This window comes from Cherax quadricarinatus, chromosome 91 (assembly GCF_038502225.1).
Source record: "Cherax quadricarinatus isolate ZL_2023a chromosome 91, ASM3850222v1, whole genome shotgun sequence".
In the NCBI taxonomy this organism is placed as follows: domain Eukaryota; kingdom Metazoa; phylum Arthropoda; class Malacostraca; order Decapoda; family Parastacidae; genus Cherax; species Cherax quadricarinatus.
In genome coordinates this window covers 8614210-8628116 of record NC_091382.1, presented here as the reverse complement: position 1 = coordinate 8628116, position 13907 = coordinate 8614210, and the positions used below count along the sequence as shown (strand labels likewise).

General features: G+C 41.6%; 1 protein-coding gene across 8 annotated transcripts in view; it reads right to left on the bottom strand.

Annotated features, from left to right (window-relative positions):
• Positions 1-13907, bottom strand: part of LOC128704854 (nose resistant to fluoxetine protein 6) — a 76385-nt gene that overhangs the window by 30233 nt on the left and 32245 nt on the right. For all 8 annotated transcript variants that reach the window (XM_070104368.1, XM_070104366.1, XM_070104365.1 and 5 more), the window contains exons 6-11: positions 12242-12348; positions 11095-11186; positions 8174-8282; positions 7493-7577; positions 7086-7246; positions 504-666 (exon numbers count right to left, since the gene is read on the bottom strand). In XM_070104368.1, the coding sequence (XP_069960469.1) occupies positions 504-666; positions 7086-7246; positions 7493-7577; positions 8174-8282; positions 11095-11186; positions 12242-12348 (717 nt within the window). The remainder of the gene's footprint in view (positions 1-503; positions 667-7085; positions 7247-7492; positions 7578-8173; positions 8283-11094; positions 11187-12241; positions 12349-13907) is intronic.

Sequence of the window (13907 nt, the reverse complement as noted above, 5' to 3'; positions counted from 1 at the left end):
AAAAATTCGGGGAGCGGGGGCGATTCGGACGACGCTGTAGAAGGCATAGCAGAAGGCGCGGGTGGGCGCGAGGGGTGGGCGTGGGGCAGGGCGTGGGTGGGTGCAAGGGCGGGGGGCAGGTGGGGGGCGCGGGTGGGGGGCGTGGGTGGGGGGGCGCTGGGGGCGCGGGGGTGGGTTGAGGGTGAGGTGGTCTCGAGGGCGAGATGGTCTCGAGCGCAAGGTCAAGGTCATTAGCACATAGGTGTGAAAAGGAGCCACTCAGCCGCAGCCCTTTCAGTAGGAGCCATACTGTGGGAGCCACTCTGTAGAATGAGCCACTGAGCCGCCTTCATCACTACTTATATATATATATATATATATATATATATATATATATATATATATATATATATATATATATATATATATATATATATATATATATATATATATATATATATATATATATATATATATATATATATATATATACACACACACATGCAGATAAAACATTGACTTACCGCACGGTTAAGAAAATTAGTTGCAAAGAGAAAGTCAGCCCACCAAAAATCTCGGCAGTTTTGTATAAGAGTTCTGTCAACATAGCCAATCATAGGTCCATACAGCACATGTCTGGCTATTGTGGCCAGGACAGCCCCGGTGAGGGCAATTGGTGGAGCTAACCTGCTCAGGAATACAAACAGTATGTTAAGTCATGGCAAATGTAGTTAATATAAAGTAACATATTTATAAATTACATAAGAACGTATGAAAGAAGGTACACTGCGGCAGGCCTACTGGCCCATGCAAGGTAGGCCAACAACAGTGTCATAATGTCAGTGTGTCATGAACACTGAAATATTTGCTGATGTCACTCCTCCTATTCCTCAGACACTACATTACCCTCACAGGTTTATTGCTTGCTATGTTTATAATAATAGAATATTTCATAACTATTAGTTTTCTGTGTAATAATCTCAAAATATGCTCTAGTTAAACTAATTACTATTTGAGAATTTATTTTTCTCTGTGACTTGTCTAAAATACTTGAAAACCAGCATGTTGAAGCCACTGTTACCAAGCACCATGGCTTCTTGTTGTGTTTTAGAATCTCAGGTTCAAGTGTTGAAGGAGGTTCTACTTCTTCAGGAGGCTGAAGCTTCGCATAGATGGGTTTGGGAGAGCGAGATGGATTTAGCTGGTAAGGAGGAAATGGTCACCAGCAGTGATAGTGGCAAGTGGTTCACAGTTCAGAAAGAAGATAAGGAGGGTTAACAGAGAAAATGTGAAAATAGGAAATCTATTCTCTGTTCTCCAGGATGAGTGTACTTCAGTGGTTAGTGAGGTTGAAGGTACCGCTGGTTCCCCTGCTAATCAAAATATGAATATTCTAATTGTTGGATATTCTCAGGTAAGATAGAAAGGTCAGACAGAGAATGTGTCTCCCAGAAGCTGATGTTGGTGACATAGTCAGCAGGTTGGATAATATTATGTCAGGTAATGGGAACATGCCCATTATCTGTCTTTGTGCTGGGGGTAATGACACTGGGAAGGGCAGAAGACAGGAGAGCTGCTGGATAAGTACAGGTCAGCCATAGAAGTGGTCAGGTCTAAGGGAGGGATCCCAGTCATATGTAGCATCTTGCCTAGAAAGGGAGTGAGTGGGCAATGAATGGATGTCTAGGGCAATTGGTATAAATTGCTGGCTAGACAGGTACTACAAGGAACTTGCAATCCCATTCACTGATAACTGGGACAAATTCTATGGCAAACGTGATATGTATGCAAGGGATGGGGGCTCGTCTCTCTGGGGCTGGAGTGGTTGCATTAGCCAATTCGAGTGAGGGGGTTAATTAATTGATGACTTGTCTTGGAGTGTAAACTGATAGATTATAGAGGTATGGGTGTTTGGGGGAAACAATCAGGCTGCAGTATTAAGGTTGAAACAGCAGATATTACCAGGATACCTCAGGGATATGTTTAAAAGAAAATATTCAAAATAAAGTTGCATGTAAAGGCAAATCAATTCATCAACAAACAAAGGGATAGTAGAGGGTAACCTGTGACTAGCTCCCTTAAGGTTTACTATACAAATAATAGGAGTGTAAGAAATAAGACAGATGAGCTAAGATTACTTGCAAGTGCAGGTAATATAGATATTATTGCTATAACTATGTACTGTGCCAAAACAAAAGCATTCACATTGCTAAACTCACAAACTAGTCGTCAACATGACTTAAGAAATCGTAATGACACGATTGCAAATAAACCATACCCCCGGCCGGGATTGAACCCGCGGTCATAGAGTCTCAAAACTCCAGCCCGTCGCGCTAGCCACTAGACCAGCTAGCCACAATAAGATTCATCCAACTAGGTATATTTCTACACCATAGGAAAGTTAGCACAGGCACCTCTGTGACCACAAATGCAAGTTTTTACAGACGAATCTCCAGCTAGCGTGGCCGTGACGAACTCTAGCTCAAGTCCCTTCACTGCCGTCAACATGACTTAAGAAATCGTAATGACACGATTGCAAATAAACCATACCCCCGGCCGGGATTGAACCCGCGGTCATAGAGTCTCAAAACTCCAGCCCGTCGCGCTAGCCACTAGACCAGCTAGTTGGATGAATCTTATTGTGGCTAGCTGGTCTAGTGGCTAGCGCGACGGGCTGGAGTTTTGAGACTCTATGACCGCGGGTTCAATCCCGGCCGGGGGTATGGTTTATTTGCAATCGTGTCATTACGATTTCTTAAGTCATGTTGACGGCAGTGAAGGGACTTGAGCTAGAGTTCGTCACGGCCACGCTAGCTGGAGATTCGTCTGTAAAAACTTGCATTTGTGGTCACAGAGGTGCCTGTGCTAACTTTCCTATGGTGTAGAAATATACCTAGTTGGATGAATCTTATTGTGGCTAGCTGGTCTAGTGGCTAGCGCGACGGGCTGGAGTTTTGAGACTCTATGACCGCGGGTTCAATCCCGGCCGGGGGTATGGTTCACAAACTAGTATTTAGTCACTTAGCCATAATACCAACTTACCTCATAATTTGTAATATTTTACAATTAAGAATAAAACTAAGTATGCCCGAAATGCCTAGCCATGCTAAGCGTTCTAGTGGTACACTCTGTAATGCCTAGCCATGCTAGGTGTTCTAGTGGTACACTCTGTAATCACAATTTTACTACATGTAAACCAAACAATAACCAAATTTCTGTAAACTCAGCATTGTAATCCTTATAGAGAATAAACTTTGAATTTGAATTTGAAATTTGAATAATAGACTGGTTCAACCTGAAAGATAGAGAAATGTTTTCTGAATGCAACATACAGGGTTATAAATTCTTCCATACTGATAGAGTCAACAGGAAGGGTGGTGGAGTGGCGATGTATGTCAGAGATAATTTAAATTGTTGTCTTAGACATGATATATGATTATAAACATCAGGCACAGAATCCGTTTGGCTACAGTTTCTCGAGGGTCATGACAAATTAATTTTGGGTGTGATTTATAGGTCCCCAAACCTTGATAGGGAGTGCAGTAAGCTGTTATGGGACGAAATTCATAAGGCATCTAGATATGAAAATGTTGTGTTAATGGGAGATTTTAGCTTTAGACAAACTGACTGGAACAATACAACAGGAAATCTTGAGTCCAGTGACTTTCTTGATACGGTTCAGGATTGCTTTTTAGAACAGGTTGTGACAGAACCAACTAGAGGAAACAATCTGCTTGACTTGGTTCTTGCCAACTAAGATACACTAATTAATAATCTTGAAGTTAATGATGAGCTTGGGGAAAGTGATCACAAATCACTTAGTTTCAATATATCATGGAATTACCCAGATAACTGCAATCAAATTTCTGTCCCAGATTTTCGCTTGGCCGATTTCATGGGATTGAGAAATTACCTGGGTGGGCTAAATTGGGATGTCCTGACTATGGGTCAGGTAGGTGATTTTGGTTGCCAATATGACGTATTTCAGAGCATAGTTCTAGCTGCCCAGACAACTTTTGTTCCGAGTAGGAAAATTAGATCTAACAAAAATTATCCCAGATGGATGAACAATAGATTAAAATATCTCACTGGTCAAAAGAGACGTATATATATGCATGTCAAAAGAGAGGATGGGCAGTTAAGAAATCATTATATCCAATTTAAGAGAGAAATAAAACAAAGGAATAAAAACAAAAAGGGATTATGAGGCTAAGGTCTCAAGGGATTTGAAGACTAACCCAAAAGTAACTCGGGTCAGATCACTGACAGTGATAAATAAGGATGTGTGTGAATTTTTCAGTACTTCCTCTCAGCTTTTACCCAGGTAAATACTAGCGAAATTCCTGAAATAATATTTTATGCAGAACAGGACGATGATAAACTATGCATGTAACTAGTGACATCATCACTGACATGGTCCTCAGACAAATAGAGAAATTAAAATCTAACAAATCCCCAGGGCCTGATGAACTGTTTGCAAGGGTGTTAAAGGAATGTAAAGAGGAACTTGGCATACCTTTGGCTAATCTTTTTAACATATCACTACAAACTGGCATAGTGCCTGATAAGTGGAAAATGGCAAATGTATTACCTATTTACAAGGCAGGTGACAGGTCCTTGGCTTCGAACTATAGACCAATAAGCCTTACCTCCACAGTGGGAAAATTTATGGAACCAATAATTGCCGAAGCAATTCGTAGTCATCTTGATAGGCATAAATTGATTAATGAATCTCAGCATGGTTTTACAAAGGGACGTTCCTGTCTTACGAATTTACTAACTTTTTTCACTAAGGTGTTTGAGGAGGTAGATCATGGTAATGAATATGATATTGTGTATATGGACTTCAGTAAGGCTTTCGATAGAGTTCCACATCAGAGGCTATTGACGAAATAGGAGGAGAAATTTTTTCCTGGGTAGAGGCATGGCTGACAAATAGGCAGCAGAGAGTTTGCATAAATGGGGAGAAATCAGAATGGGGGCACGTCACAAGTGATGTTCCGCAGGGGTCAGTGTTGGGCCCGTTGTTGTTCACAATTTACATAAATGACATACATGAGGGAATAAATAGTGACATAAGCAAATTTGTTGATGACACCAAAATAGGCCGGCCAATTCACTCTAATGAGGACATTAGTGCACTCCAGGATGATTTGAATAGACTGATGCAATGGTCGGAGAAGTGGCAGATGCAGTTTAATATAGACAAATGCAAAGTTCTAAATGTTGGATAGGAAAATAACCATGCCACAAACTAAATAATGTAGATCTTAATACTACTGATTGCGAAAAGGATTTAGGAGTTCTGGTTAGCAGTAATCTAAAACCAAGACAACAGTGCAGTAGTGTTCGCAATAAAGCTAACAGGATCCTTGGTTTCATATCTTGAAGTATAAATAATAGAAGTCCTCAGGTTGTTCTTCAGCTCTATATATCCTTGGTTAGGCCTCATTTAGATTATGCTGCTCAGTTCTGGTCACCGTATTACAGAATGGATATAAATGCTCTGGAAAACGTACAGAGGAGGATGACAAAGATGATCCCATGTATCAAAAATAAAGATACCTAACTGTTGCATGTGTGTCTTACCTAACAACCTGTCGGTATTTTATACCATTTTAATGTTCAATCAAAAATCTTCCCTATGAGGATAGACTGAGGGCTCTGAATCTGCACTCTCTCGAAAGGCGTAGAATTAGGGGGGATATGATCGAGGTGTATAAATGGAAAACAGGAATAAATAAAGGGGATGTAAATAGCGTGCTGAAAATTTCCAGCCAAGACAGGACTCGCAGCAATGGTTTCAAGTTGGAAAAATTCAGATTCAGGAAGGATATAGGAAAGCACTGGTTTGGTAATAGAGTTGTGGATGAGTGGAACAAACTCCCGAGTACAGTTATTGAGGCTAAAACGTTGTGTAGTTTTAAAAATAGGTTAGATAAATACATGAGCGGGTGTGGGTAGGTGCGAGTTGGACCTGACTAGCTTGTGCTACTAGGACTGATGCCTTGCTCCTTCCTTAAGTGGAAGTGACCCGACTAGGCGAGTCATTGGGCTAATCTGTTGGGGGGGCATGGACCTGCTTTGCATGGGTCAGTAGGCCTGCTGCATTGTTCCTTCTTTCTTATGTTCTAAGTCTCCTACCAGCTTAAGCCAATACGTTAGTGTTTGTTAGGTTGTTCATCATGGAGCAAGATTACACACACGGGCCAGGAGCTGATACTCAACCCCTGCAACCACTCCTAGGTGATTATACACGTAGACACACACAATTGGAGATTGAAGACTCAGATGAGTCAAAGGGATGTTAGGAAGTATTTCTTCAGTCACAGAATTGCTAGGACGTGGAATAGTCTGGCAAGTGATGTAGTGGAAGCAGGAACCATACATAGTTTTAAGATGAAGTATGATAAAGCTCATGGAGTAGGGAGAGAGAGGACCTAGTAGCACTCAGTGAAGAGGCGGGGCCAGGAGCTGAGTATCGGACCCTGAAACCACAATTAGGTGAGTACACACACACACACACCATTTAGTGAGGTACCACCTCTGGAACTGACTGGGGACCCTCATCCTCAGAGAAGAGAATAATCGTATACTTCTGGACGACTCAAGATTCTACCCAGAGCTGTTTAAGTATTTTTTCTTCTACCATCCCCAATGGAAATAAGTCACTCTGTCTGACTTTTTTGGGTTATCCCAGGTTCTCTACACATATGCTGCTATGTATGTTAATTCTATGTAACTGTATTTGTGTATACCTGAATAAACTTACTTACTTACTTACTTACTTACTTATGCTAGGCGAACTTCATTTAACAATAAAATACATTATGAAAGACGCAGTGGAAAGGAGAACAACATAAATGTGTGTGCAATATTACGTTAATTATCAATCATTATTTAGTACATATTCAATTCAAATTCAAAGTTTATTCTCTATAAGGATTACAATGCTGAGTTTACAGAAATTTGGTTGTTTGGTTTACATGTAGTAAAATTGTGATTACAGAGTGTACCACTAGAACGCTTAGCATGGCTAGGCATTTCGGGCATACTTAGTTTTATTCTTAATTGTAAAATATTACAAATTATGAACGAGGACTAACCTGATGAAACGGTGTACATAATACATTATCCAGTTGACCTTTCCAACTCGGCTGTACTCATTGAGGATTCCATAAGTCAGTAAGAGGCCACCAATGAAGAAGAAGGTATCCACACTGAAAGTCGCGTTATCAGCAGTCTCATCTATCACGTCGTCTGTTACCTGTCAACAGAAGAAATTAATGACAGGGATAAGCAGGGAAGGGTTCAGGTGAGTAGGGAAGCCACCGTCCTTCCTGGGTTACTCCGCAAGAAATAGGGATTGAAAAGAAAAAATTTGCCTAGTATGGGACAGTAGACTTGCTGCAGTGATTCTCTATGTTCTCATGAATAGTCAGTGCATATATTCTGAGTAATACACAACACTCACTGTATATTGATTATTATGAAAATCTACAGCACTACTTACAGACTGAATACCGAGAATGTTGGAAGAGGAGAAGAATAACATGAAGAAGCTATGGCCCCACACTACCCAGGTCATAGATAACACTCTGTGGCAAACAATGTCAGATTAGAATATTGTAAAATATTACAATATATGAAATAATATATGTATAAAAGACACACATATAATCACTCAATACTCTTAAAAATATTATTTTTTAAAAAGGTGAATTAGTAAGGAGGCCTAGTTTCTTCCTACGAGCCCCGTGAGGGCAGGGAATGGGGCTAGGCCTGGGGACAGTTGGTCCCAGAAGATGAGGAGGTACTTGTACCTCCTCCCATGGGAGACATAGGTCTCAGACACTCCCAAGACAGGGAGCGAAGGCCGGGGTCACCATCTGGAAAAGACCCGGGTCGGGAGAGTACCGGTGAATCAAAAAGAATGGAGAGCCTTTTGCGGGTCATCATATGACTAAGACCCGCGTCAGGAAACACTTATCCTGTTTCCTGACAAATCTTATCTAACCTAACCTGGAGAGGCTCGGTCTGATGACCAAAAGCTCTAATGGTGGACTAAGACACGGGTCAAGAAACAATTGTCTTGTTCGCTGATGAAAGTATCAGGTCAGCTTGTGAATCTGGCCAGTCAGGAAACGCTCGTTTCCTGATGGAAAAAAATCCATCACGCCTTTAGTATTCTGACCTCATTCCGTGAATGCAGGAAATCACCTCAGGGTTTTCTTTCTTATTTATGGTAAAAATTTTCTTCAAGTTGCTATAGGCGGAGAAGACCAACAGGAACCGCAGGGGACCTGGAATGTCAGAGTAAATACAGTTTTAATTACTTAAATTCACACTTCATGTTATGTGAGCTATCAAAAAAATACAATTATTCTGTGGGCTATCATCAAAATCATATCATTATTCTAATCACAGAGAAGTGCTGAAATCATTGAAGCAGGGGAGGAAAACAGGTTTAATTCAACTGGCTTGTTCATGCATCTTAAAGCCTATCAACTAGGCCGGGAGTCTTTAAGGTTTAAAAAATACTTGAATCCCTAACAGACAAATTAAACTATGTATAATATATAATATATATATATATATATATATATATATATATATATATATATATATATATATATATATATATATATATATATATATATACACACACACACACACACACACACACACACACACACACACACACACACACACAAGGAATCGTTCAAGACACTGTACACTGTGTATGTCAGGCCCATACTGGAGTATGCAGCACCAGTCTGGAACCCACACCTGGTCAAGCACGTCAAGAAGTTAGAGAAAGTACAAAGGTTTGCAACAAGGCTAGTCCCAGAGCTCAAGGGAATGTCGTACGAGGAAAGGTTAAGGGAAATCGGACTGACGACACTGGAGGACAGAAGGGTCAGGGGAGACATGATAACGACATACAAGATACTGCGGGGAATAGACAAGGTGGACAGAGACAGGATGTTTCAGAGAGGGGACACAGGGACAAGGGGTCACAACTGGAAGCTGAAGACTCAGACGAGTCACAGGGACGTTAGGAAGTATTTCTTCAGTCAGAGTTGTCAGCAAGTGGAATAGCCTAGCAAGTGAAGTAGTGGAGGCAGGAACCATACATAGTTTTAAGAAGAGGTATGACAAAGCTCAGGAAGCAGAGAGAGAGAGGTCCCAGTAGCGATCAGTGAAGAGGCGGGGCCAGGAGCTGAGCCTCGACTCCTGCAACCACAATTAGGTGAGTACAATTAGGTGAGTACACACACACACACACACACACACACACACACGCTGAGACATCTCTCAGCAAGGATTTATCTAGGTAGTTTCAGTACAAAAGAACATAAGAAAGGAGGAACACTGCAGCAGGCCTGTTGGCCCATACTAGGCAGGTCCTTCACAGATCCGTCCCACTAATAGAATATTTGCCCTCATAAGAACATAAGAAATAAGGAACACTGCAACAGGTCTACTGGTCCATGCGAGGCAGCTCCAATTCTCCCCACCGGCTTAAGCCAATGCCTTGACCTAGTGTGGTCAGACACGTCACTTAAGGGAATAGCACAATAATCTTTCCAACACCAAACAAGAATACTTTAATCTCTAAAATAGGGATTAAATTAATCTCTCAGGTTAGTTAAGACTCGTCAGGAAACAAAACAAGCGGTTTCCTGACGTGGGACTTAATGAGGACCCGCCACTTGAGCTCTGACCAAGGCCTTCCACTGGCTTACCCATCCACTCCTTTAAAAATTAAGAAATGCTGACTAATCCTTTTCACTCGTTCCCCCCGTGTTCACCTAGCAGTAAATGGGCACCTTATGGATCTTATAAAAGCCAAGTGGCCGAGTGGTTAACGCACTGTCCTGTGAGTATTAAGACTCACTCGCCATGGGTTCAAACCCCACCCTTTCCCTGATGTATCTGAGAGCTAGTAGTTAGCTCTCAGGTACATCGGGGTGCGAGCTTGAAGTACAGTGGGGTAGATAAGATTTTTCTGGGATTTTTAACCCTGGAGGGTTAGCCACCCAGGATAACCCAAGAAAGTCAGTGTGTCATCGAAGACTGTCTGTCTTATTTCCACTTTAGTCCTCAGTCTTGTCCCCTAGGATGCCACCCACACCAGTCGACTAACACCCAGATACCTACTTGCTACTAGGTGAACAGGACAACAGGTGTAAGGAAACGCGTCGAAGTGTTTCTACCCCTCCGGGAATCGAACCCGGGCACTCCGTGTGCAAAGCGAGAGCTCTGCCAGCCCGGCCACAGTTTACACTAGTATTTACATAACGAACAGTTTCACATATAAAACTAAAATTAAAAACTCCAGATCCTACAGAGGAACTGGATATAGGAAAGATGACTCCACTCTTTCCACATCATCTCAGTAATTATCTCCTCCACTGCTTCCTGTCCTCCATGTGGGATAAAGGATTTTTTTCTTATTTTTGTACTAATTTATTATTTTTATTAAAGGTATTAACGATATTCTTTGAGTTTCAATACACATGTACTTTTTATTTCAATGTTATAATTTACATTGTTAAGTGGTTGTATTTGGGGTCTGGAACGGACTACGCCTATAACGTACGAGAGCTACGAGGTTCTAGAATCAATTAGATTCGTTATAGCATACCAGGCCACCGGGCCTGGTGGCCTGGTGGCTAAAGCTCCCGCTTCACACACGGAGGGCCCGGGTTCGATTCCCGGCGGGTGGAAACATTCGACACGTTTCCTTACACCTGTTGTCCTGTTCACCTAGCAGCAAATAGGTATCTGGATGTTAGTCGACTAGTGTGGGTCGCATCCTGGGGGACAAGATTAAGGACTCCAATGGAAATAAGTTAGACAGTCCTCGATGACGCACTGACTTTCTTGGGTTATCCTGGGTGGCTAACCCTCCGGGGTTAAAAATCCGAACGAAATCTTATCTTATCTTATCTTAACTCGGCTTCGAAATGACCAGAAGCATGATAATTTGTAGGTTTAAGTGTCAGACACAGATTTCAGACTTTTGTAAATATGAGAAACTGAGTTACTGTGGTGAAGATGGGACACCAGGAACGAAACTCAATGACTAACTAGTAACACTCAACTGACCTTTCCGATAATGTTGCTTATTGTAGAAGTTAATGGAGATGTCACAGACCGCACCAGCCAACAGGAGAGTACCGAATATACACAGTATAACACTGGAGAGGGAAACAGAGGGTAATTAAGTGCACATATACCTATGGTAACCTTCCTATGGTGTATATACCTAGTTGGATGAATCTTATTGTAGCCACCTGGCCCAGTGGTTAACACGTCGGTCTTGAGTTTTATGACTCTGACCGCGGGTTCTAGCCCTGCCCGTGGTATGGTTTACACACACACACACACACACACCCATGTATATATAAACATCGCTTATTTATGACATTTAATTCCTCTCCAATGATTACCTGAGAAAAATTTCCCGTACAACAAAGGCAAATTATTTGCCTCCCCATGGGTATATTTCCATGGGTGCCCATACACCCATTAACGTTAAACTGAGAAAGTTACAAGTCAGTTTAACATTGTACTTGTCAATCCTTTTTTTAAATCTTTCGCTTCATATTTCTATTGAACCTGTGACCGTCGCTTAAACTAGAGCTGAGGTATTGTATGAATTAATTGTGTACATATATGTATTGTATGCATGAATGCCGTAAATACATGCTTTCTCTCTTGAATTGTATGTGAAACAAGGTAATTAAGATATTTTAATGTTAAATTGACTTACAAGATAATGATGCGACTTGCATGACTTACACACCAACATGACTAACATGTTAAATTAGACACATGTGCAACTCTTAGGTATCTTTATTGAGGAAACGTTTCGCCACACAGTGGCTTCATCAGTCCATACAAAGGATGAACTTGAAGAACAGAAGGAGAATGAGGTAATCAGTCCCTCAACGTTGTGGACTGACCACATCGACTCGAGGTTGAGGGACTGATTACCTCATTCTCCTCCTGTTCTTCAAGTTTATCCTTTGTATGGACTGATGAAGCCACTGTGTAGCGAAACGTTTCCTCAATAAAGATACCCAAGAGTTGCACATGTGTCTAATTTAACAACGTGTCGGTTCTTTGAACCATTCATCTACAATGACTAACATGACAGCGTAACTCATGGCAGCATGACTAACGTAACAGCATGACTAACCTAACAGCATGACTAACGTAACAGCATGACTAACGTAACAGCATGACTTACATAACAGCAATGTCAGCAGCATTCAGGTCAACGGTATCTTGCATTGTCTGGCAGTCTACTACGCGTGCCTTCTTCTCAAAGGTACGAAGTCTGTCGTCCAGAGTCACCTGGGGAAGACAACACTAGGTAAGGGGAAATAGGGAACTACTTAGGACATATTAGGTAAAACTATGGAATTAATTAACAGTAATGGGGTAATAGTCTGGCACCACTGATAAGATATTAAACACTAATAGGGACATAAAAGACTGGTTAAGATTGGTCAGGAAACAGGACAAGTGTTGATAAATTAGACACATTTGCAACTCTTGGGTATCTTTATTGAGGAAACGTTTCGCCACACAGTGGATTATCAGTCCATACAAAGGAGAATCGTGAAGAACAGGAGGAGAATGAGGTAATCAGTCCCTCAACCTTGAGTCGATGTGGTCAGTCCATCAATCATGAATAGAATACAGCATACGTGCCGAGAAGTAGCTTATATACCGTAGGCAGGAGAGTTGCAGCCACTTCTCATCTCATATGCTCTATTCTATTCAAGATTGATGGACTGACCACATCAACTCAAGGTTGTGGGACTGATTACCTCATTCTCCTCCTGCTCTTCACGATTCTCCTTTGTATGGACTGATGAAGCCACTGAGTGGCGAAAATTTTCCTCAATAAAGACACCCAAGAGTTGCAAATGTGTCTAATTTAACAACGAGTCGGTTCTCTGAACCATTCAACATTGTAATCCTTATAGAGAATAAACTTTGAATTTGAATTCATCTACAAAGACAAGTTTTGCCTGACGCGGGTACAAGTCATGTGATGACCCGCAAATGGAGGTTTTGGTTATCTTTTGGCCTTCCACTGGCCAAAAAAATAAGGTTTTTAAGTATAACCATGTATAACTTTGGGTGCCCGGTGGCCTGGTGGCTAAAGCTCCCGCTTCACACACGGAGGGCCCGGGTTCGATTCCCGGCGGGTGGAAACATTTCGACACGTTTCCTTACACCTGTTGTCCTGTTCACCTAGCAGCAAATAGGTACCTGGGTGTTAGTCGACTGGTGTGGGTCGCATCCTGGGGGACAAGATTAAGGACCCCAATGGAAATAAGTTAGACAGTCTTCGATGACGCACTGACTTTCTTGGGTTATCCTGGGTGGCTAATCCTCCGGGGTTAAAAATCCGAACGAAATCTTATCTTATCTTATCTTAGAAAACCACTTGGGAAATAATATGGAAAACTAAGGAATTAATACACATTAGTTATTGAATAATCCAAAACCATAAGGCAAAAAAAACATTTGTATGAAAATAACAGCGTACATCTAAGGATTTAATTTCCATTATGAAGCTTGTCTTACTTGTCGATAAGAAAACTGTAATGGAAATGAATCTGTATGCTGAAGAGGACCCCAGCTGGGAAGTTTTTAAGTTTTAAGTTCTTAACAAGAACAAGACAGAATAGGTACGACCCTCACTGGGGTGAGCGAGGAAGTGGGGATAGTGGAAGAATAGATGGAGAGGAAGATTTGTAAGTGGAAGGGATAGTGCCAGTCGCTAGGCAGATAGAGGCTCAGGAGTTCTGGACGCGGAAAGTAAAAAACGTGCAAGTCCTTTGAAGTAGAAAAGATCCCAGATAAATAGTGTGAACGTAAGTGGACGTAAGAGTGGAACA